Source organism: Gouania willdenowi, chromosome 20 (assembly GCF_900634775.1).
Source record: "Gouania willdenowi chromosome 20, fGouWil2.1, whole genome shotgun sequence".
Taxonomy (NCBI): Eukaryota; Metazoa; Chordata; class Actinopteri; order Blenniiformes; family Gobiesocidae; genus Gouania; species Gouania willdenowi.
In genome coordinates this window covers 7502763-7526961 of record NC_041063.1, presented here as the reverse complement: position 1 = coordinate 7526961, position 24199 = coordinate 7502763, and the positions used below count along the sequence as shown (strand labels likewise).

General features: G+C 37.7%; 2 protein-coding genes across 3 annotated transcripts; both read left to right on the top strand.

Annotated features, from left to right (window-relative positions):
* Positions 1-1041: 1041 nt before the first annotated feature.
* fbxo45 (F-box protein 45) lies at positions 1042-4171 on the top strand. The gene is made up of 3 exons (XM_028434601.1): positions 1042-1561; positions 2003-2359; positions 3444-4171. The coding sequence occupies exons 1-3, from the start codon at positions 1223-1225 to the stop codon at positions 3627-3629; spliced, it is 882 nt and encodes a 293-aa protein (XP_028290402.1). The 5' UTR covers positions 1042-1222; the 3' UTR covers positions 3630-4171.
* Positions 4172-10013: 5842 nt separating this feature from the next.
* nrros (negative regulator of reactive oxygen species) lies at positions 10014-20988 on the top strand. Of its 2 annotated transcripts, none has more exons than XM_028434391.1 (3): positions 10014-10173; positions 17236-17341; positions 18473-20988. In XM_028434391.1, exons 2-3 carry the CDS (start codon positions 17249-17251, stop codon positions 20414-20416), a joined length of 2037 nt encoding a protein of 678 aa, XP_028290192.1. In that variant the 5' UTR covers positions 10014-10173; positions 17236-17248; the 3' UTR covers positions 20417-20988. The 2 variants fall into 2 exon arrangements, with proteins under 2 accessions (XP_028290192.1, XP_028290193.1); XM_028434392.1 differs by lacking the exon at positions 10014-10173 and adding an exon at positions 13148-13161 and having other exon boundaries at positions 17133-17341.
* Positions 20989-24199: the final 3211 nt, after the last annotated feature.

Sequence of the window (24199 nt, the reverse complement as noted above, 5' to 3'; positions counted from 1 at the left end):
TGAATCCGAGGGTAAAATTATCAATATTCCTGTCAGCATTTAGAATAAAGACCAATCTGAGCATTAACACACTGAGCATTGTGTGTGTTTTTGTTGTATATTATTGTATTCATTTTTTGTATGTGTGTAGTTTACTTTATTGTTGTTTTTAGAGTAATTTTGTATATTTCTGTTGTCATTTTGGACTTTTTTTCTTTTTTGTGTATTTGTGTTGTCCGTTTCTACATTTTTCTGTTATTTCTGTGTCTTCTAGTCGCCTTGAGCACCTTGTGTTAATTCATTCTATTATTTCTGTTGACTTTTGCTATATTGTTGTTGTCTTTAGTGTATTAGTCTGTAAATTTGTATGTTTTTTCATCATTTTTTGTATTTTTGTTGTCATTCTGTAAATGTCTCAGATATTTTTGTGTTTTTTAGTCTGCTTTTATGTGTCTTAATTCATCTTGTCTGTTTTTTTTAGTTAATTTTGCGTTTCTCTTGTCATGTTGTGTATTTTTGTTGTCATTTCATATTTTTTTTTTTGTCCTTTTTTCAATGTTTCTGTTATTTCTGTCTTTCGGTTGTCTTGTGTTACCATTTGATATATTTTTGTTGTTCTGTAATTTTGTAGGTTTTTTCACCATTTATTTCATTTTTGTTGTCATTTTGTAAATGTTTTTTTTAGTCTGATGTATTTCTGTCTTTTTGTTGTCCTTTTAAATATGCTTTTTTTTTTTTTGCTGCAGTTTTATATATATTTCCGAGATTTTTATAAAATTATATATATAGAATTGACAAAAAATATTGAATAATAATAATATTGTTTTCCCATTAAAAATGAAACCTGTGGCGCAACATTGCTCGTAGCCTCGGGTCCTCGCTAAAAATAAAATATATTTACCTTTGAAATGTAATTTCACGTATCATTCAGCAACTAAAAATCTATCTTATTGTATGTATAATACTGAATGATTGACTGAGTGATTAACAAACTTGAAAAATATGTTTGACGTTTATTGAATCGCAGCCCGTTTGTTGTTACTGTGCTTCCAGGACCTTGACGCACCGTCAGCCATTGCCTCTTACGTAGCCAGTCCGCTGTGTTGTGTCTGTTGTGCTAACAGCGGCTAAACTCAAGCTTTTACAGCTAAAATGAGGCGCTGTGCTCCACTGTAGGCCTCCATCCTTGCTGTGTTAGTGCTCTGCGGCTGTCAGTGGTCCACAGCGGGGTAATAACAATATAATGTCCGTAGCGGCCGGTGGAGGGGGCTCCGGTTCTTCCTGTTTAGGCGCTGCTGCTGCGGCTGCCGCGGGGGCCGCCAGCTCCGCCGGTTCTCCGTACGCTGCTGCAGCCGGGGGAGGCTCCGGGGTGGCCGGGAGGCTGCCTGCCCGGGTCCTGGAGCACATCTTCTCCTACCTGGAGCTGTCAGACCTGATGCGGTGCTCGTTCGTGTGCTGGCACTGGAACAACATTCTGTCCGATGAGAACAGCGAGGTGTGGCGGAGCCTGTGTAGCCGCTCCCTGAGCGACGAGGCGGTGCGCTCCGACATCCTGTGTAACCTGCCCACCTACAAGGGCAAGGTGGGTCCGCACTCCACTGCTTTATTATTACCATCACCGCATATACATGTTCATCATAAACATCTAAAAGAGTCTCTGTGTTAAAGCATGGGTCCTAACTACAGGCCTGCGGGCCACTTTAGGCCCCCCATCGCCCGGTTTTTGGCCCGTCCTGATGTTGTTGATAAAACTGAAAACCTGCCCTTTAATAAACATCAACCATTTAACCATTAAATGATTGATGATCTTGGGGTTGCGAGACACTGGAAGGGGGGTCACCTTCAAGAAACTAGGAATATTTTCTGAACAATTTGAGGCCATTTTTTGCACAACGACACCAAACTTTCCATATTTTAACCTAATTTCATCACTTTTTCTTGCAATATTTTCTTCCTTTTAATGCATTTTTGGTGAATGTGAACCATTTATAAATATTGAGTCCATTGTGTGTCCTCTCCACAGCTGAAGGCCTACCAACACGCCCTCAGCTCCCACGACTGCTCCCGTAACGTGTACGTGAAGAAGAACGGCTTCACGCTGCACCGTAATCCCATCGCACAGAGCACGGACGGAGCACGGGGAAAGATCGGCTTCTCGGAAGGACGGCATGCCTGGGAGATCTGGTGGGAGGGGCCCCTGGGGACCGTAGCCGTGATAGGCATCGCCACCAAGAGGGCGTCCATGCAGTGCCAGGGGTACGTGGCCCTGCTGGGCAGTGACGACCAGAGCTGGGGCTGGAACCTGGTCGACAACAACCTGCTGCACAACGGGGAGGTCAACGGGAACTTCCCCCAGTGCAACAATGCTCCTAAATATCAGGTACAGTACACAACATCATCAATGCACACACAAAACACACACACAATGACAGAAAAATACACAACATAATCAATACACACAAAAACACACACACAATAACAGAAAAATACACAACATGACAACAGCATCAATATACACATACAACACACACACAATGACAGAAAAATACACAACATCATCAATACACACATAAAAACACACACAATGACAGAAAAATACACATCATCAATACACACATAAAAACACACACACAATGACAGAAAAATACACATCATCAATACACACATAAAAACACACACACAATGACAGAAAAATACACAACAGCATCAATACACACATAAAAACACACACACAATGACAGAAAAATACACATCATCAATACACACATAAAAACACACACACAATGACAGAAAAATACACAACTGCATCAATACACACATAAAAACACACACACAATGACAGAAAAATACACAACATCATCAATACACACATAAAAACACACACACAATGACAGAAAAATACACATCATCAATACACACATAAAAACACACACACAATGACAGAAAAATACACAACAGCATCAATACACACATAAAAACACACACACAATGACAGAAAAATACACAACATCATCAATACACACATAAAAACACACACACAATGACAGAAAAATACACAACATCATCAATACACACATAAAAACACACACACAATGACAGAAAAATACACATCATCATCAATACACACATAAAAACACACACACAATGACAGAAAAATACACATAACACACCACACCAAAAATCTAAATAATATACACATTTATACAAAAAGGACAAAAAAATAAATAAATGATATGCAAAACATATGCAGACAAAATTATACAAAAGTATGCAAAAGAAACAAAATATGCAAAACGACAACTAAAATGACAGGAAAATCTGGATGAAGCTAACCAGACATAATGGAGTCAAATTTCGGTCAATTACAACCAGAGGTACGAATTTTTCCACATCCCACAATGCAATGCACCAAACCTTTCCAACAATGTCCCTCCTTCCCTCTAACGCTGACTGTTGGTCCACAGATCGGGGAGCGGATACGAGTGATTCTGGACATGGACGATAAGACGCTGGCCTTTGAGCGAGGCTTTGAGTTTCTCGGGGTAGCGTTTCGTGGACTTCCCAAAGGTTGCCTGTTCCCTGCTGTGTCTGCAGTGTACGGGAACACTGAGGTCACCATGGTTTACCTGGGAAAACCTCTGGATGGATAGAAACACATGTGACATCATCACTAACACTTTTAGAGAACGTTTATCTGTGTTCATACTGTCAGATTACGTGTGTGTGTGTGTGTGTGTGTGTGTGTGTGTGTGTGTGTGTGTGTGTGTGTGTGTGTGTGTGGGTGTGCGTGTGGGTGTGTGTGTGTGTGTGTGTGTGTGTGTGTGGTTGCGTGTGTGTGTGTGTGTGTGTGTGTGTGTGAGTGTGTGTGTGACATCATGTTAGACTCTAATGTACATAGTGTGAAGCATGCACATGGACTCAAATACCTCCACTTTTTAAATGCTCTCCATGAAAACGTTTATATATATATGTTTTTAACCATGCTAATATTACAGTAATAATATAAGGTCTGAAAATAAACTACACACTCAGAGTGTGTCTCCCCCCCACCCCCACCCAACGTGGTCTCAGTCCAGTCATGTGGAGACAGGGTTATGTATAAGGGGGAGAGATTTTTAGGGTCCATCCATAAAGTCAGCAAAATGATGATTCATTGTTCTATGAATCTGTGATAAACACATTTATTTATTCATCTGAATATTATCCACTGTTTTCCAGGAACGTTTATTATTATTATAGTCATCTTAAAGATGAAAATCCTTGTTTTAATCACAAATAAATTGGGTTCAAAATGACCAAAAATGGTGGAAAAGGTGGTGAAATGAGATTTTAAAAACCACAGAAATTGGTTAAACGTTGCAAATTAGAGTGGGTAAAAACAGACAGAAAAAGTGGTAAAAAGGGTTCAAAAGTGTCATTATTGGAACAATCAGTTTAAACTGGTAAATAAAGGGCATGACAAATTGTGAAAAGAGGTTAAAAGTGACAATAATGAGGCAACACGTGACATTAGGTGGAAAAGTGTTAGAGAAGTGTCAGAAATGGGAGTAATGTAGCAAAAATGCATTAAAAGAAGCAAAAATATGGCAAGAAAAGGTGATGAAAATCAGTTCAAATACGGCAGGTTTGGTGTAGCTGCAGAAAAAGGGTAAAAATAGGCAAAAATGGGCTGAAATTGTTTAGAAAATACTTCTTGGTGACCAGAAAAGGTGATAAAATTGGATTTTAAAAACCACAGAAATGAGTGAATACTGTTTAAACTCGCAAAATATGGGCATTAAAAATTGTAAATGTGGTTAAATTGGCAAAAATAAACATAAAATATGGTAAAACGAGGTTAAAAGTGACAATAATGGGTCAACATATGTGACATTAGACGGTAAAGTGGTGGAAAGGGTTTATAAGTGCTGAACATGTCTTGAAAGTGGAAAAAATGTGCAGAAAAGTAATTGAAATGTGATGGAGAAGTGTCAGAAATGGGAGTAATGTAGAAAAAATACATTAAAAGGAGCAAAAATATGGCAAGAAAACGTGATGGAAATAGGTTATGGAAAGTTTGGTGGAGTTACAAAAAAAAAAGGGTAAAAATGGGCTCAAATTGTTCACATAATATCCTTTACTAATCTGCTTTAACATCTCCAGCAGTTTAAAGTCAATAAAACTTTCCATTTCCTGCTGTTTATAACTGAAGCCTAAAAGGTTTAAACCTCTGTCTGAGCTGAGGTTAAATACTACTAATAATAATGAAAGCCCTGCAGGAGTTCACGTTATTAATAAAAGGAACATCATCAGTTTGCATCCCTTCTTACGTCATATAAAGTATTATTGAACAGCTCAGTTTCCACTAGAGGGCAGCTCTGCTCTGTTATGGAGGAACAAAGAAATGTATGCTAAAATAAACATTAACATGTTATCTAAAAACTAAAGGATGAAAAAGTTAGTTTTTCTTGACATATTTAGGAAAAAATAAAACCTCTTTTTTCATAAAAACCAACTATGATCAAACAAATCCTCACATTGTCGACCAAAGGATCAAACACTGAATAATCAGATATATGAACCACTGAGTCCACATATTATTCAGTCAGTTTTAGAGGAGGATCTTATTCTCGTTTGTTGTATAAATAAAAATAAGAGCTCCAGATGTTCTGTGTTTTTTTTTTTTTTTTTTTAAAAAGGAACAATTCAGCAAAAAATTCCACTTGATCGACACTTCCTGATTCACAATAAAACTTGAGTTTTAACAAAGGAAACGAACAGCAGAAGAGAAAAGCTTGGTTGAATACTTTACACAATCTATTTGACATTCTTTTGCTTTTATTAACTAACACAAAGCTGAGGTTTTGTAGTTTATTTTTTAAAAAAATTAAAGGATGAAATTGAATGAACTTTTCACACACACACACACACACACACGAACAAGTTCTGATGAACTCCCTATCAAATAACACGTACCACGTTCTCGAGAATTCAGTAAAATGACCCGGTTCCACCGAGTAAAAAAAGGTCTCAGAGAGTTCTTAACATCCGCTCATAGAATATCCATGTCAAATTACAGCCCAATTCAACGATCGTTAACAAAGGTGTAGTCATTTGAAAAATGGGGCCCCTTGGCGCCCCCGTGGCACATACAGGGTAATGGGCCCCATTCATATATTGGTCTGTGTCAATGATTCGGTTTCACCAACTGTCGTATTATTTGACTCGCATATAAATGAGAAAATGACTTTAATGAAGATTGGCAAAAAAAGGGGGAGTGGTCCAATCGGGCCCCTAATCGAATTGTGTGAGACATAATCGTAAGCTATGTTGAATTATCTTTGAAATGATATATCACACGACTATGTTCCCATAAATTTGGAAATCACCGGAAATGGGGGGTGGGCCTCCGGGCCCCATTTAAAACAAGCGCTCCGAGCGTCTCATCATATTCATTCATAAAGTATTCATACCAAACTGCATTCCGATCTAATGGAGGAGTAGTCAATTGAAAAACGGGGGCCCCTGGCGCCCCCGTGACACCTACGGCGTAATGGGCCCCGTTTATATATTGGCATGTGCCAATGATTCGGTTCCACCAACCGTCGTAATATTTGACTGGCAAATAAATGAGAAATCAAAGTTTTTTTTATTTTTCATTTTGCGGTCCCCTTGGCCCCAAATCGAAAAACGGTATCCGAGCGAACATGCGTACACATTCACGAATAACAGAGGAGTAGCGATTTGAACTAGTGTACACAAGAAGAAGAAGAAGGGGAGTGGTCTAAAAACAACCATCAAACATGAGGCCACAGATCAACCAAAGATGCTGACGTGACGTCTCCCACTCAGTGTTTGGATGCAGACAGGAAGTCAGACTCACCTGAGGAGGAAAAACTACCCACTCTGCAATCATCTCTCTATATAGATCTGGATTTGCGTCTTTATTATTAAGTTGTTTGACGCCCCAAAAAATTGCATTTCAACACTTTTTTCTTTAATTGAAGGCTCATTCCATGACATTTCAACATATTTTCAGGACATCTCACGCGCTGCGGTTTTGAAAAAATTAAAAAATTTTACCAATTATTTAGTGATTATACAATAGTCGCATTGTACAGTTTGATCAGATGAACACTTTTTGAGATATGGACAATATAGTGAGGGGGGGGGGGGGGGGGGGGGGGGGGGGGGGGGGATGTGTTGATTTTGTGCGTTCTTATTTTACTTCCATTTTCAGCTTCCAATATCTCAGGAACTGCAGCATATAGGAAAGTCAAATTTGAACTTTGGTACAGTAATACAACTCCATCTACTGTATATGTTTAATGTTGCTAGGGAAAAACTAATGAACAATGAATGATTATCAGACACAGAGCAAAGCTACAATGCTCTCATTTAAAGGATTTTCAATATTCACGAGTGGAGAAATAACCACAATAAAAGTTGTGGTCCAAAATAAAACTAAAGAAGTCACATAAAGAAAAGTAGTTTCATATCCCAATAAAAAGTCATCTTTATACTGTAGATCAAAATTATGCAGTTATGGGACAATGAAAATGAAAATAGTAAAAAAAAAAAAAATGTTCATATTTCCACAGCGTGTCACCCAAGAACCAATGCATATATGTGACTAATCATTAGTGATGTGAACAGTCTATGTTCATAGCTCTAAGCTGATCAAACAAAATTGTCTCAGAAATCTCAGAAAGTATTTATCAGATCAAACTAAAACTTTACAGTCTGAATATTGAATAATTGCAGAACAATTGGTAAAAAAAAAAATCAGATTTTTTTTAAAACCAAAGTGCGTGGACCATTTGTTGGAATGACATTGAATAATCTAGAAGTGAACATTTTTTTCTTTGATTGAATCGTAAATATACCTCCATTTTACTCAAAAAAAATTCAGTGAACTTCTCACGAGAATGTTCACACATCATATGATGCTCTTGCGCGTTAGTAAACACAACCTTAACAGCAGTTAGCTTCCGTGCTAATGCTACACTGACATTTTAACAACAGAAACACTAAATGACATAAATTTACATCATCCACGTTTATGCTGAGTCATGAAGTGATGGTACCAACCAGTAAAGATGAAATCATCCACTGGTTCCTCAGTGGTTGAAGCTCGTCCTGACTTCCCCAAGTTTGTTCATTAGCATAGTAGTTAGTGAGGGAGGAGCTAACCTCCCTGTGGGAGGAGGTATTCCTCTTATGATGTCATAAACGGAGCAAACTCAAACTGTCTGAACTCATGTTTCACAAAGGATAGAGAAATCACACATTTTCACTTTTGGAGCCTCATTATGAGGATACGGTGATTAATATTACAGATGACATTTACATAATGTGGGACCTTTAAAAGAAAGGCTACAAAGTTTTTGGTCAAATTAAGTAATCAGTCTTATTTTGTGTTATTATTGAGATTTAATGAAGCAAAAGTATTCTATCCGATTACGTCATTAATCAATATTTGATAGCTGCAGCCTAAATATGATCACAAATACAAATAAGGTTGAAAAAGTGAACAGAACACATAACGTACTAAACAGTTAATAAAACATAACCAACAGAAGCCAATTAATTTATCTTCTGTTCCTGTTTTTTTCTGAAAGATTTTCAACTTTGGAGCGACCGACCAAGATCCAAATAGGAATAAATAGTTTAAACCTTCAAAAACATTACAGAATTTTTTTATTGTGAACTGAATGAAATATCAACAAAGCCACAAACTGCACCCAAAACGTAAAATGAGGCAGATGCGTGAATAGAAGCACGTCTGTCATAAACATTAACACTCATCTCTTCCTGTTTCTTCTGCAGCAACAGTGTTGTTTGTGGTCTGAATCATGAAGTTTAATTCTTCATTATTTTAAAGAATTATTTCTCAACAGTGACGTGAGTTTGTCTGCACAGTTTCTCCGTGTTTGGGATTGCTCTGATGCAGGAAACTCCACCCCTTTTATGTGAGCACGCACGCAGCCAGGCTGAAATCACCTACGTATGTACACGTGTTATTAACCAGCTTCATAATACAGGCCTAAAATGACTCCAAACAAGCACAAAACAATAAAAACAACACATTAATGTGACAATATATACAGTAAGATTACAAAAACACATAAAACAACTACCAAAACGACAACAAATACCCCAAATAACTCCAAAAAGGCAGAAAATAATGACTGTGTGACCCATAAAACTACAATAAAAATACACAAAATGAGTCCAAAAAAGATACATTACTGGGAAAAAAACACAAATACATAATATGAATCAAAAACACAAAAAGAAGATTGTACAAAAATGAATGGAAAAAAACCCAAAAAAACCCCACAACCCCGTTATTCTTGTTGATCATGTGACCCTCGGATCAGATAAGAAGTTTCTATTTCCACATTTCACATACCAGTTCTCACCACTCAAAAGTGGCTCACGGGAATTTGCGAAGGAGAATGTTTTTTTTTTTCTTAAAGAGATTGTTTCACTATCAACTCCCACTGCTTGTATTTTCTCTGAATTGATCTTTTTATTCATTTGTTTTCAGATGAAAACAAATAGAAGAAATGAATTTCATTAGACAAAATCATGGCGAATGTGATATTTCACGGCTACTTGTGTTACTAATGCTGGTAAAATGACACATGATTGATGTCTGACTGTAGCATGTTTTCATTGTAAGTGTTTGTTCAAATGTGAAACTTGCACAGATTAAAGTCACACTTGCGTCCCAGGTTCATATCAGTGAGACTATCAGCCTCAAACTAATAAATAAACACATTTAGTTGTGTAACAGTAAAGTATTTAGTGTGTGTTTGTTTGTGTTGCAGTGGCAGCCCAATAATGACACAGGAAGGGTGTGTGTGACTGTGGTTTCCTCTTTGAGAAGAAGCCCTCAGTGTGTGAGATGTGTGTGTTTTTGTAGGTTTTTGTGGTGTTTGGTTGTGTGTGTGTTGAGATGTTGAGAAGTCATGAGGTTGTTGTGTAGTGTGTAGTTTGTGTAGTCCTCCCTGTGGTTTTTTTTTTTTTCTGCTCGTGTCCATGTGACTTAGTTTCCTGCTTCCGTGAATAGTAAAGAAGAGAAAAGAGATCAGATGAAGTTCCACATGAGAAGACGACGCAGGACGCAGAGACAGAGACAACATGGTCGGAGATCCACCATCAGAGGATCAGATCATCAGCCACAGATAATCCTAACCCACCCACCATGTGAGTACTGGTCAGCTGATCTGATCATCACATGATCATCATTAGGTTAAGTTAATACATGTTAAAGTCATGGTATGTTCTGGATTTATTCACCAAGTTATTTCATGGAGAAGAAAGCAAAACGCTTTGCAAAGTTAGAAGAAAAACACAATATTTACGTACAGAATGTGTCACTATATGGTTCATGGAGTTAACTATGGAAACACTAGAAATGATGGACAAACGACACACACACACACCAACGTGGGAAGATACACACACACACACACACACACACACACACGCTTCATTAATAGCACTTCACACATTTGGAATAAATTCATGAAACATGCATTACAAGAGTAGAATAATAATAATAAAATAGTACAATAATAAGAATGCATGCCTGAGAATACATTCAGTACCACTCTACTGTTGGAGTGCATTGATGAAATCAAATCCTGGATGTTTTTGCATTTTTGCATTTTAATGATAGAAAGACTGAAGTCGTCCTAGTTGGGCCGAGTAATTCTGGTAGTTTCAGTTTCAAACGTTGGAGTGCAAATGGATCAATATTTTAAATTTGACAAACAACTGAGTCCTGTAATGAAGGTGAGGTTTTTTTTTCTCCATCTGAGGCAACTAGCAAAGATAAAGTCCTCACTTTCAAACACTGATCCATGCTTTTGTCACAACACGGCTGGACTATTGTAACGCTCTGTACAAGCCAGTCCTCGCTGCAGCGCACCTTCTCACTGGCTCACCAAAACATGTCCATATTTCACCTGTTCTGTCTCTCAGTCCAATACAGAACTGATTTTAAATTTTTGTTGTTTGTTTTTCTTTCAAATTTGCTTATTAGGTTTTTCAACAGACAAACAGTAGGCAGTACAGCAAAGAGACACAAAACAATTTACAATTTCTCACATATACTGTAGGGCATCAATTCTCGCATATAGGGCATCACTAAAAGCACTCCCATACCAAATACAAAAACGTTTCACATACAAACACACTGCTTATGAACTAAGACATAATAATGTGTTTATACAAGAAAGGGTTCAATCTAACGTTGAAAAATACAGCACTGTCAACAGAGCTATTACCAGCTGGAATAACCTTGATGCAGAGACAAAACAAGCTGCAAACTTGGCTAGATATAAAGAAAAAACTCGGAAGACATTTTTGCAAGAATACGAGATCAGCACATCAATGAGAAAGAAGATGAACTTTTCTTTTGAACTGGAGCAACACAAACAACGTCTGGGAATGAAATCTACGGGGAAGAAGGACGACACGAACAACGATGGAGAGGAAGAATAAAAAAAAAAAAAGAAGACAACACTGACTACAGATGAGAATCAATCCTACACAAAAAAGGACAAAAAAAAAAAAAAGAAAAAAAAAAATGAAATTGTGTTCAGAACCAAAAAATGTTTGACCAGAGACGAGCTCTGATGTAAATTTTCTGTGTTCAAAATAGGGGACGGGGCTCGGATAAGCAACCTGCTTCTCTCGTCTCCTTTTTCGGCATGTACAAAAAAAAAAAAAAAACTGTGAATGCAACCATGTCGGAAATAAATAAATAAAAATAAAATTGATGCCAAATGATATTACAGGAGTCAAGGTTACATACTGTAGGTATAAGCATAACACGGACAGCCTGACATAATGTCTATAAAATAAGGTAAAATGTCTGTAATTTAATCCCCCTAAACCCCAACCCTCCACCCCCCTCCCCACCCATTATTGGCCATCAGAACACAGCACACACACACACACACACACACACACACACACACACACACACACACACACACACACACACACACACAAATATAATAATCATAATAATAATCATAATAAATAAATAAAATAACAAGAAAGAGAGATTAAAAAAAAAACCCATAACAACAACAATAAAAATAACGGTAAAAGAAGCGGGGAGAGACCCCTCAAAGGGTCACACCACTAAGTTCAGGGGTTAGGTCAATATTTTTCACATGACTCAGCAGGATCGTAGCTTCTCAAGACGGACACAGGCTAAGACCTCCTGGACCCCTCTATTGTGTGATGGAGGGGCTTCTTGCTTCCATTTAAGAAGAATGGCACGTCTGGCCAGGAGAGTAGTGAAGACGATAAGATGGTCATTCCTTCCTGTTTTTAAATCCCACTTTAAGACACACATGTTCACCAGTGTTGAAGGTGACTTTTACTGTTTTAATTATACTCTGTGATGCCACTGTACTGTACTGTACTATTTATAATTGTGTTTTTATTGCCCTGTTGTACAGCACGTTGGTCAACTGAGTTGTTTTTATTAGTGCTTTATAAATACATTGGATAATAATATTAGTTACAGCAATAACAAATTGGCACATATTACAATATCTACACATGCAATCCTAAATATTATTATTGTTAGGTATAACAATAATATCAATAATATTAGGAGTATTAATAATAATAACTTCTCCTTTGGGTTTCAGGAAGTCCAAGAATATTTTTTTGCTTTTATGAGACCAGTCAATATCAAAACTGTCAAAATGCTATTTCAACATTATTAATAATAATAATAATAATAATAATAATAATAATAATAATAATAATAATGATAATAATAATTGGATTGATACAGGCGTAATAAACTCAGTAACAAGTAAATTTTTCTGTTCTATTGGTGAATATATTACATATATAAAAGTTGACAATTGACAAAATGACTATTTTATTATTATAAATTTGTTTCTTCTGAGCATCTGCAATTGTTCTATTTTTCTTTAGTGAGCGAAGGCCTCACAAAATGTGATTGTACGGGAATATATGCAATAAAAACTGAGCTGAAATTCAAATGAAATTAAATCAAAACGTAATTTGACTACATTAAGAATTTGTTTTGGATGTGAATTTATTTCATTAAAATAACATAAAGTTCTGCTCTGCCACGTGTCTTATAGAAGAGAGTGAGGTGAATGCATTTATTCTATCATCTATCTATCTATCTATCTATCTATCTATCTATCTATCTATCTATCTATCTATCTATCTATCTATCTATCTATCTTTTCTCTGGTCCTTTACCAAATCTGACCAGTGATGATATGTATAGCCGCATGTCATCATTTAACCGCTGGCTATCGAGGTGGTGTCCAGAAAACGAGGTGGGCTTCATTGATAATTGGAGATCCTTCTGGGGAAAACCAAACCTGATAAGAAGAGATGGAATCCATCCTACTTTGGAGGGAGCATCTCTACTATCAGAAAACATGGCACATTTATGACATCTCATGAATGAGACCATGTTACAGAGGCGGAGTCCTCCACGCCCCTCTGCGCTTGCCTTAGGACAGTTTCCCTCCCATTGCTATCAGGATAACTGTGTTCATCGCCATGACAACTGTTGTGATGGTGATGAATATTATTTTATGGAGACGATGTCAGTCCCCCGACCCATATTTCACAATGATTTTAACATAAAATCAAATAAAAGAGCTATCAATTATAAAAATCTGAAACAAATTAAAATCTCAAATCTAGAAACACCAAAACATAAAACAATTAGATGTGCTCTATTAAATATTAGATCACTGAGATCCAAATCTCTACTAGTAAATGACCTTATCTCAGAAAATAACTTTGATTTATTCTGTTTAACTGAAACATGGCTGTATCAAGATGAATATGTTAGTTTAAATGAAGCCACTCCTCCCAGTCATTTAAATACTCATATGCCACGAGACATAGGCCGTGGAGGTGGTGTAGCAGCTATTTATCATTCCTCTCTCCTAATCTATCCTAAACCAAAGGCCAGTTACACTTCCTTTGGAAGCCTGGTTCTAAATTTATCTCATGTCGAATCAAAAACCTGCCAGCCAGTCTTATTTGCGATAATTTACCGTCCTCCAGGCCCTTATTCTGAATTTCTATCAGAATTCTCTGAGTTTATATCAAACTTAGTCCTCAGTTCTGATAAAATACTGATAGTAGGAGATTTTAATATCCATGTGGACAAAGATAGTGATAGCCTGAGCTCAGCCTTTATGTCCCTAATAGACTCAGTTGGCTTTTTTCAAACTATTAATGAAGCTACTCATCGTTTAAATCATACTCTTGATCTTGTTCTAACATATGGCCTTGATATTAATGAACTAAAAGTCTACCCTGAAAATCCTCTGCTATCAGATCACTTTTTAATATCTTTTAACATTATCCTAGAGGATCTCACACTGTGCAATAAAATAGTTACAAGTAGAAATCTATCCAACAGTGCTGTGGCTAAATTTAAAGAGGCCATTCCTGCTGCCTTAAACTCAGTGCACCATCCAATAAATAACTATGATATTAATTATAACCCCTCTCAACTGGATCTGCTTGTCGATAGCTCTGCTAGTCTACTAAAATCCACCTTGGACTCAATTGCCCCATTGAGGGAAAAAACTATTAAACGTCAGAGGAAAGCTCCGTGGTTTAGCTCTGAAACTCACACACTCAAACAAACAACCCGTAAATTAGAGAGAATGTGGCGCTCCAATAAAACAGAGGAGTCACGAATACTTTGGCAAGACAGCCATAGTAAATACATGACAGCCTTACGACATAGTCGATCTACATACTACTCCTCACTAATTGAAGAAAATAAAAATAATCCGAGGTACCTTTTCAGCACTGTAGCCAGGCTAACACAAAGTCAGAGCTCTATTGAGCCCATGATTCCTCTAGCCCTCAGCTGTGAGGACTTTATGACATTTTTTAACGATAAAATTCACAAGATTAGAGATAAAATTAGCCACTCCCTGCCTTCACCTGGGCCTGCTGTACCATTAAATGTAAATAGGCCTAACCTAAACTGTTTCACACATATAGGACTTCAGGAACTTAACTCTATTATTTCATCCTCCAAACCATCGACCTGCCTTTCAGATCCGATCCCAACTAAGCTGTTTAAAGAAGTTATTCCCCTAGTCTGCCCATCTTTGTTGGAGACAATAAATATATCCCTATCAATAGGCTACGTGCCACAGTCCTTTAAAGTAGCTGTAATCAAACCCCTTCTCAAAAAACCTACTCTTGATTCCAGCACTTTAGCAAACTACAGGCCTATATCTAATCTTCCTTTTATTTCAAAGATTCTTGAGAAAGTTGTGGCAGCTCAGCTCTGTGAATTTCTTCAAAACAACAGCCTGTTCGAGGACTTCCAGTCAGGCTTTAGAGCTCAACACAGCACAGAGACTGCTTTAGTTAAAGTAACTAATGATCTACTCTGGGCTTCAGATGAAGGACGACTCTCAGTGCTGGTTTTATTAGATCTTAGTGCAGCTTTTGACACTATAGATCACTATATTCTACTAGAGAGATTAGAGAAATTACTTGGAATCACAGGGACTGCCCTAAACTGGTTTAAGTCCTACCTATCTGATAGGTACCAGTTTGTACACGTGAATAATAAGTCTTCTGTGTACACTAAAGTAAGCTACGGGGTTCCTCAGGGCTCTGTGCTAGGTCCAATCCTCTTCTGTATCTATATGATCCCCCTTGGTAATGTTATGAGAAAATACTCTGTTAACTTCCACTGCTATGCTGATGATACCCAACTGTATGTATCAATGAAGCCAGGTGAGACAAATCAGCTATCTAAACTTGAGGCCTGTCTAAAGGACATGAGGGCCTGGATGGACCAAAATTTTCTTCTTCTTAACTCAGACAAGACTGAGGTCATTGTACTGGGCCCACGACACCTTAGAGAAACCTATGCTAGCCTAACTGCCCTAGATGGCATTACTCTGGCACAAAGCACAACTGTTAGAAACCTTGGGGATCTATTTGATCAGGACTTATCCTTCAACTCTCACATAAAACAAACTTCAAGAACTGCCTTCTTTCATCTCCGTAACATTGCTAAAATCAGATCTATCCTGTCTCAGGGCGACGCCGAAAAGCTAGTCCATGCTTTTGTTACCTCTAGACTGGATTATTGTAACTCTCTTTTAGCAGGCTGCCCGAGCAAGTCGCTTAAGACACTTCAGCTGGTTCAAAATGGTGCAGCACGTGTACTGACTAAAACTAGGAGAAGAGATCACATTACTCCTGTATTAGCCTCTCTGCATTGGCTTCCCATAAAATATAGAATACAATTCAAGATTCTTCTTCTCACTTATAAAGCCCTAAATGGACAGGCACCAGTCTATCTCAAGGAGCTTGTAGTGCCATACAATCTCCCCAGAACACTACGCTCTCAAAATGCTGGACTACTCGTTGTTCCATTCATCTCTAAAAGTAGTATAGGAGGAAGAGCTTTCAGTTATCAGGCCCCACTTCGCTGGAACCATCTACCAACCACGGTTCGGGGGGCAGACACCCTCTCTACCTTTAAGGTTAGGCTCAAAACATTCCTCTTTGATAAAGCTTTTAGTTAGGAACCAGCTCATAGCTCATAATTAAGATGCAATAGGCATAGACTGCCGGGGGGGGGGGGGTCTGGCATGCTCGGTTGGAGAGAGGTTGGAGAGGGCGTTAAGAGAGAGGTCATTTAGGTTAGAGAGGGACCGGAGAGGGTTCCATTCCTCTTTCAAACACTCCCTCTATGTCTGCTTCTTCCCTTGTGTGTTTGCTCCTGTACTCCTTCTGGCTTTTGTCTTGCAGGTCCGTGGGATCCTCAGTGTGGAGTTACAGAGTCTCAGCGGCTCTGTCTCCACCCTTTCCTCTGCACACACCCAACACAGCATAACGTGGATGGCTGTTCATCATAGGAATGGGATCCACACAAGGTTCCTGCTGCTTAACAGAAGGTTTTCCTTGCCGCCATGATGAATTCATGTTGGGTGTGGGATACATATGTATGTGTATATACGTATATATGCATATGTGTGTATCCATAAAATGAAGAGTCCATCCTTAAGACTGCTCTACTGTAAAGTGCCTTGAGATACCATTGGTTATGATTTGGCGCTATACAAATAAAGATTGATTGATTGATTGATTGGTCTATCTATCTATCTATCTATCTATCTATCTATCTATCTATGTATCTATCTATCTATCTATCGTTTGTCTATATATATACATATATATATATATTTCTTCCAGTGAAGATGAGAAGATGCGTCTCCCTCCCATCCTGCTCTGGTTGTTTCCCATGTGGAGGTTGTTGGTTCCATCCTCAGCTCAGACTCAGCACGGACCCTGCTCACTGGTACATTTATCTTTTATAAATGCTTGGATGTCCTGTTGTAATCTTTCCTTAATGTGTTTTAAAATATAACAACTCTGCCAATGCATAATGCACGTTTAGAAAGACTTATTCAAGAAATCTGATATTTAATGCAGAAAGTGAGAAATATTTCAAATGTGTTCAGATTTTTATCTTTCTGTCGTCATCTCAGAGAAAAAGTTCTTTATTTGAATCAAATTAAGAACATTTATTTGTGAGTTTTTGTGGTCATTTTGCATATTTTTCTGTCATTTATTTTGTATATATATACATATATATATATATATATTTATTTTTTTTGTGTATTATTTACTTTAAAGTGTGTTTAGAGTCAATATGTCTATATTACTCAGATTTTATGTATTTTTGTTGTCGTCTTGTGTATTTTTGGGGTAAATTTGTGTATTGTACTCTTATTTTATTAATTGTTTTGTGTTTTGGGGAGTAATTTCATGTATTTTACTTTCATTTTGTATATATTTTTTGATGTTTTGTGTTTTTTTTAACTAAGTTTGTGTTTTTTACTTTCATTTTTTATGTTTTTGTTGTTGTGTTGTGTGTTTTAATTTGAAAGGTGACCACCCAGTCTATGTACAGTATATTAAATAAAACCCTCTTATAAAGAAAAGTAGCATTTCACTGACCGTGGTTCAGTGGGTTGTCCGGTAACCGAAGGGTTGGGGGTTCAAATCCCGCTCTAACCGAGTCATTGTTGTTGTGTCCTTGGGCAAGGCACTTTACCCACATTGCCTTGCATGAGTGAGTATGAATTGTGCGTGAATGTTGGTGGTGGTCAGAGGGGCCGTAGGTACGAAATGGCAGCCACGCCTCTGTCAGTCTGTCCTCGGGCAACTGTGGCTACATTGTAGCTTACCACCACCAGTATGACTGTGTGAGTGTCTGGTGTGAATGAATAATGGTTTCTGTAACACGCTTTGAGTCTCCTCGAAGAAAGCGCTATATAAATCCAAGCCATTATTATTATTATTATTATTATTAAAGAAATCAAACAAATATCTTTGTGTTTGGATTAATTTAAAATGATTAAAACTTTATTGAGCCAATATTTATGCCATAAATTCACAGTCAGCATATTTTCTTATTTCTCTGCAGGTACAAAGGACGGCGCTCTGTAACCGGAGCAACCTCACGGCGGTACCTGATGGACTTCCACACAACGTGGTGGCGCTCCACCTTAACTACAATACCATCCAGACACTACAGCACACCTCTCTTTCCCAGTACCCCTCACTGAACACTCTGAGCTTAGCCTGTAACTTTTTGGCTAAAGTCGATTCAAACACTTTTCTAAACTCTGCGTTGTTAGCAAACCTAAATCTAGCTAAAAACAACCTGGACCGTGGTTACCATGAAACGGGCACAGCATTAACGAAGCTCTCCATGCTCACAGCTTTAGATCTGTCTGAGAACAAACTGGATGATGAGATGGTTTCTCACCTTCTGAAGAACCTGAGCGCGCTGGAGTACCTCAACCTTTCTGGGAACCTCCTGAAGCGCCTGGACGAGACGTCCTTCAGTGATCTCCATCAACTCAGGGACCTGAGCCTAGAAGGGAACCTCCTGTTTGAGATCGACAACGCGTTCGAAGGCAACCCCAACCTCCAGCGCCTCAACCTGGCGTACAACTACCTGCCCTGTCTCACGGACTTCCACATGAGCCAGTTACTAACGCTCAACGCTAGTCACAACGTCATCGAGTGGTTCATGTCCAGAGAAGACCAGAACCAGAGCTTTGAGCTGGAGACCCTGGACCTGTCCCACAACCAACTCGTCTTCTTCCCTTTCCTGCCTAGCCGCAGTCGCCTACGGAACCTCTACCTTTCTTACAACGTCATCAGGTTCTACGAAGGTCTCAACCAGAACTCCACACCCACAGTGGAGTTCTACAACATGAGGAGGAACATGAGCAATGTGACAGCGGTGTTATGGGATGACAGCGTTCATGGAGACATCTCCTCCATAGAGACGTTAGATCTGAGAGCAAACCAACTGGAATATTTTCCGCGTGGATTCATCCAGAAGATGCCGTTTCTATCCAAGCTTCAAATGTCCACCAACTGTTTAGAGACATTAAACCTAACCAGCGAACGCTTCTCCAGCAGCTTGTACGAGTTGGACCTCAGCAACAACCGACTACGGAACATCTCAGCGGACGAAGGAACTCTTTCCAACTTAAACAATTTGACTTATTTCAACCTGAGCCACAACAATCTGGAGATTCTTCCCGTTGGGTTTTTCTCCTCGTTGCCGAGCATTCGCTCAGTGGATCTGAGCTACAACAGCGTTAACGTGTGTCGCTCTGAGGATGAGGTCCGTGGAACCAGGAGCTCTACGTGCCTGGAATGGAGAAACATTGTCTCTTTGAGACAGCTTCGTCTGAGGGGATGTAACCTCCAGAGAATCCCCAGCTCTGTGTTAGCCGGGCTGTCGCTAACGCACTTAGATCTGTCAGATAACCCTGAGCTCATCGTCCAACAATTGATACAAAGACTTAGCGGAACGTTACAGCATCTAGGTTTAGGAAACACTCACATGCAAAATGTGGACTTCTCATATTTCCGATGTCTGAACTCTTTGGATATCTCAAGAAACTCCCTCACGCATCTGCCCACGTCTCTCCTGAATCTAGACCTTAAGGTTCTGGACCTGAGAGACAACAGACTAGCTACGATCCCTCCAAGTCAGGCTCATATTATAGCCCCCAAACTTCAAACTGTTTACCTCACAGGAAACCCCTTCAACTGCTGCCAGACCGAGTGGTTCCGGACATTTGAGACGATGAAAAACATCCACATGGTGGGTCGTTTAGACATGGAGTGTGAGGACCTCCTCCAGGTGACCCACAGAGTGATGCGTTCACAGTCCTTCATGTGCTTCCATGAAGGAGGAGAAGGATCTCTACTGTGGTTGATACTGATCGCTGCGTCTGCTTGTGTTTTCATTCTGACAATTTCAGGCTTAGTTTTTGTCAAATTAAACCATCACATCATCCAGAAACCCATTCAAAAGAAATACTTTAAGCCCTCGTCCTATTGATACTAAATGTATCGCAGAAACAAAGTCTGTAGCAGTAACGACCAGGGGACTTGAGTTACAAATTTGACGACTGTAGACTCGACTCTACAAAATCATTGTGTAAAACATGAAACTCAATAATATTAGCAGGTGCTCACAGTTTTCCTGGTGCTTAAATCACATGATTGCAGTCATTTTTAATGTTTAACTCAAAATTCTTACAGAATCTTTCAATTTTCCTCAAATTAGGACATAATTGGTCACAAAATCTAGTAAATGTAAAGTTAAGATCCTGTTTGGATTGATATCTGTCACTTATTGTTTGGATATTGTCAGTTTCTTATATATTTTGTATTTTATGTATACATAGAAGTGAAAATGTTGAAGTTGTCATTTTCCAGCACAAAATCTGCAGCCCACTTGAGATCAAACTGGTCCGTATTTGGGCCCCTGAACTAAAATGAGTTTGACACCCCTGTGTGAAGACTTTTGACTTTTGACGTGACTTGGATTTTAGTGACACGGATTCAGAAGCAGTGACTTGCTGTCACCTCTGGTAACAATGTGAATAAAACGTAGTTTCAACGGTCAAATGTGATTCCATTCTTGTGTGAATGTGTGCGTGTGTGTCTCTCTCTCTCTCTCTGTGTGTGTGTTGAGATATGCAGAAGTGATGTGATGCAAGCTGCTGCTATAAGCAGCAGAGGAAGTATGAAATTTCCTGTTTTGCTAAGATGTTCAGCAACTGCCCAGTTCTGTATCTCAGAGAGGAGCTATAGCGCTAACGCCAACATTTCCTTCCCATCAGTGAGAATAGGATGTGATTGTGACACCAACTTCCTGTGCCTCAGTTTGGAGCCATACAATGATTTATTTTACATATGATCGTTTTCTGCTCACTGTGAATATCCAGTGCAATGGTTTAGAAAAACGTGATGCGTCTCTGCTCTACGGCGGTGGTAAAGGCCTAACCAGAAAGTAACCAGAATACCACTGTGGTGTGTTCAGGGCCAACGTGGTTGGAACTTCAAAGAAAAAGCTCATTGAATTCATCTCAAACATTGACGTATTATTCATGTAACCTTTCCTTAATTAAAAAACCATCATAACGTATAATATTTATAGGGAATCAGGATTGTTTGGTAGAAGCCCCAAAATGACTCCAGAATTGCACAAGTGAGAGATTATTATACAAAAAAAAAACACACAAAATGAGAGAAAAATTCAATAAATGACACCATGAACAAACAAAAAAACACAACAAAAATAGCACACAAAATAACAGTAAACACACAAATAAAAAAGGACAACAAAAATACACATAAATGACTCAAAAAACACAAAAGGACAGAAAACGAACAACTAAAATGAACAACTAAAATTCACAAAATGACTCCAAAAACACACAAAATGAGAGACAAATTCAATAAATGACACCAAGAACAAAAAACACAAAATACACAAAAATGACACCAAAAGCACAAAGATCAAAACCATACAAATAAAAAAAATGAACAAAAACACACAAAAGGACAGAAAAATACACATAGATGGTTCAAAAAACACAAAAGGACCAAAAAATAGACCAAAAGGACAACTAAAATGCACAAAATTACTCTAAAAACACATAAAATGAGAGAAAAATTCAATAAATGACACCAAGAGCAAAAAACACAACAAAAGCACACAAAATAACTGTTAACATACAAATCAACAACAAAAATACACAAAAATGACACCAAAAGCACAAAGATCAAAACCACACAAATAAAAAAATCAACAAAAACACACACAAAAGGACAGAAAAATACACATAGATGGTTCAAAAAACACAAAAGGACCAAAAAATAGACCAAAAGGACAACTAAAATGCATAAAATTACTCTAAAACACACACGAAATAAAACAAAATGACTTAAAAAAACACAAAGTGTTTCAAAATATACAAAAAGGACAACCAAAGTACGAAGAGATGACTCAGAAAACATACAAAAGGACATAAAAATAGATTAAAGGACAACATAAATGCATAAAAATGGCTCCAAAACACACAAAAGGACAGAAAAATAGATTAAAGGACAACTAATATGCACAAAATGACTTCAAAAACACACAAAGTGATGAAAAAATACAAAAAGGATAACCAAAATACAGAGCGATGACTGAGAAAACACACAAAAGGACAGAAAAATAGATTAAAGGACAACATAAATGCATGAAAATGGCTCCAAAAACCCACAAAATTCAATAAACAATACCAAGAACGCATGAACCATGACAAAAATACACAAACTGACACCAAAAGCTCACAAAATAACAGTTAAAAACACACAAATCAACAATACAAATACACAAAATTGACAATAATAACTTTCAGATTGATTAGATACTAAATGCTGACACGAATGTGAATAATTTCAGCGTTGGATCAGATAAGCAGAATTCTGTGGCCATGCTGTGATCAAAGTTACCATCTCTGACGTAGATGTAAAATAACAAGGAAGGCTCTTTAACTTTAAACTTTTCTAAAAAAAAAAAAAAACAAGAACGCAAAGCTGTAAACTGAGGAAAAGTTTACAGGCATTTACACACATTCAAATATGATGTTTAACAGTTTAATAAGCTACAATGTGCAAACTCAGTCACGTACCGTCTCCTGTATGTTTATAATGTTTACCTCATACTGTACATACAACCTTTAAAAGTCACAAAAATTACTATTACATTGGTTTTTATTGTTATTCAGCAAACTGTCAGTCTGAATTCTACATTATTTTGAGTTAAAGTTTTGAAAGTGCTAGTTAGCTAGCTGCTAGTTAGCTAGCTACTAGTTAGCGTTTAGCAGAGTGTTTTTTTCTCCACATCGGCTAGACAAAATAGTCTAAATAAACATAATTGTGTCTAAATTTTATAAATATAATTTATCCTAATTTCATGAGCTGATAAACACCTTTGTGTCTTTAGTCCGGTCATGGAAATAAACCAAGAACAACATTTTTTGACTAAAATTGCAACAGAAAATTAACCATTTTATAAAGAATCACATTTTGAGATTATCAATTGTAATTAACAATTACTTTCCAAATTAGAAATGTTTTCTTCTTCCTCTTTTTTTTTTAAATTTTTTTTTTAAGTAATTGTAATTTCCTGTTTAAATAAAAGCACTTTTAAAAACTACAGTGTGTGTGTTTTTTTTTTTTAGTAAAAATGTACAGTTTAGTGCATGCAGGCACGTTTAAACATAAAGGCAGCAAATAAAGTGTAATACTGCTCAACATTTAGGTTTACTAAGAAAATCTAGAATATATTTTGTACTCTGTTAGGACTGAATCAGCACTGGTGCAATAAAAAGTTAATATTTTTACACATAAATAACCGTGAACTAAACAATTGGCTGTTTTTTTGTTTGTTTTTTTGCTGATTTCTATCAGTTTAGAGGAAATGAATAATTTAGTGTATGAACCCTGAATGCATCACATGGATCTTTTTGCTAAGCATTAAATCACTAATGAAATGAAACTCTGCCAACTTTTTATGCTGATGTGTACAGGTTGAACAAAGAAGAATAACAAGCAGCTTCTGAACACGCTCTAGTTTGCACAACTCCACTTCCTCTAAACTCTTCCTAGTTTTATGAGGCGTGGATGACAACGTTTGACCTGAACTGAGCCGGACGACATTTGATTTTAACCGTTATTAATGGATGTTTAAAGCTGTGCTACAATGGACCGGAACCTCTGCTTAGATCAGACACAACTGGCCACAAAAATAAATACCCCAAATGACTTCAAACACACACAAAGT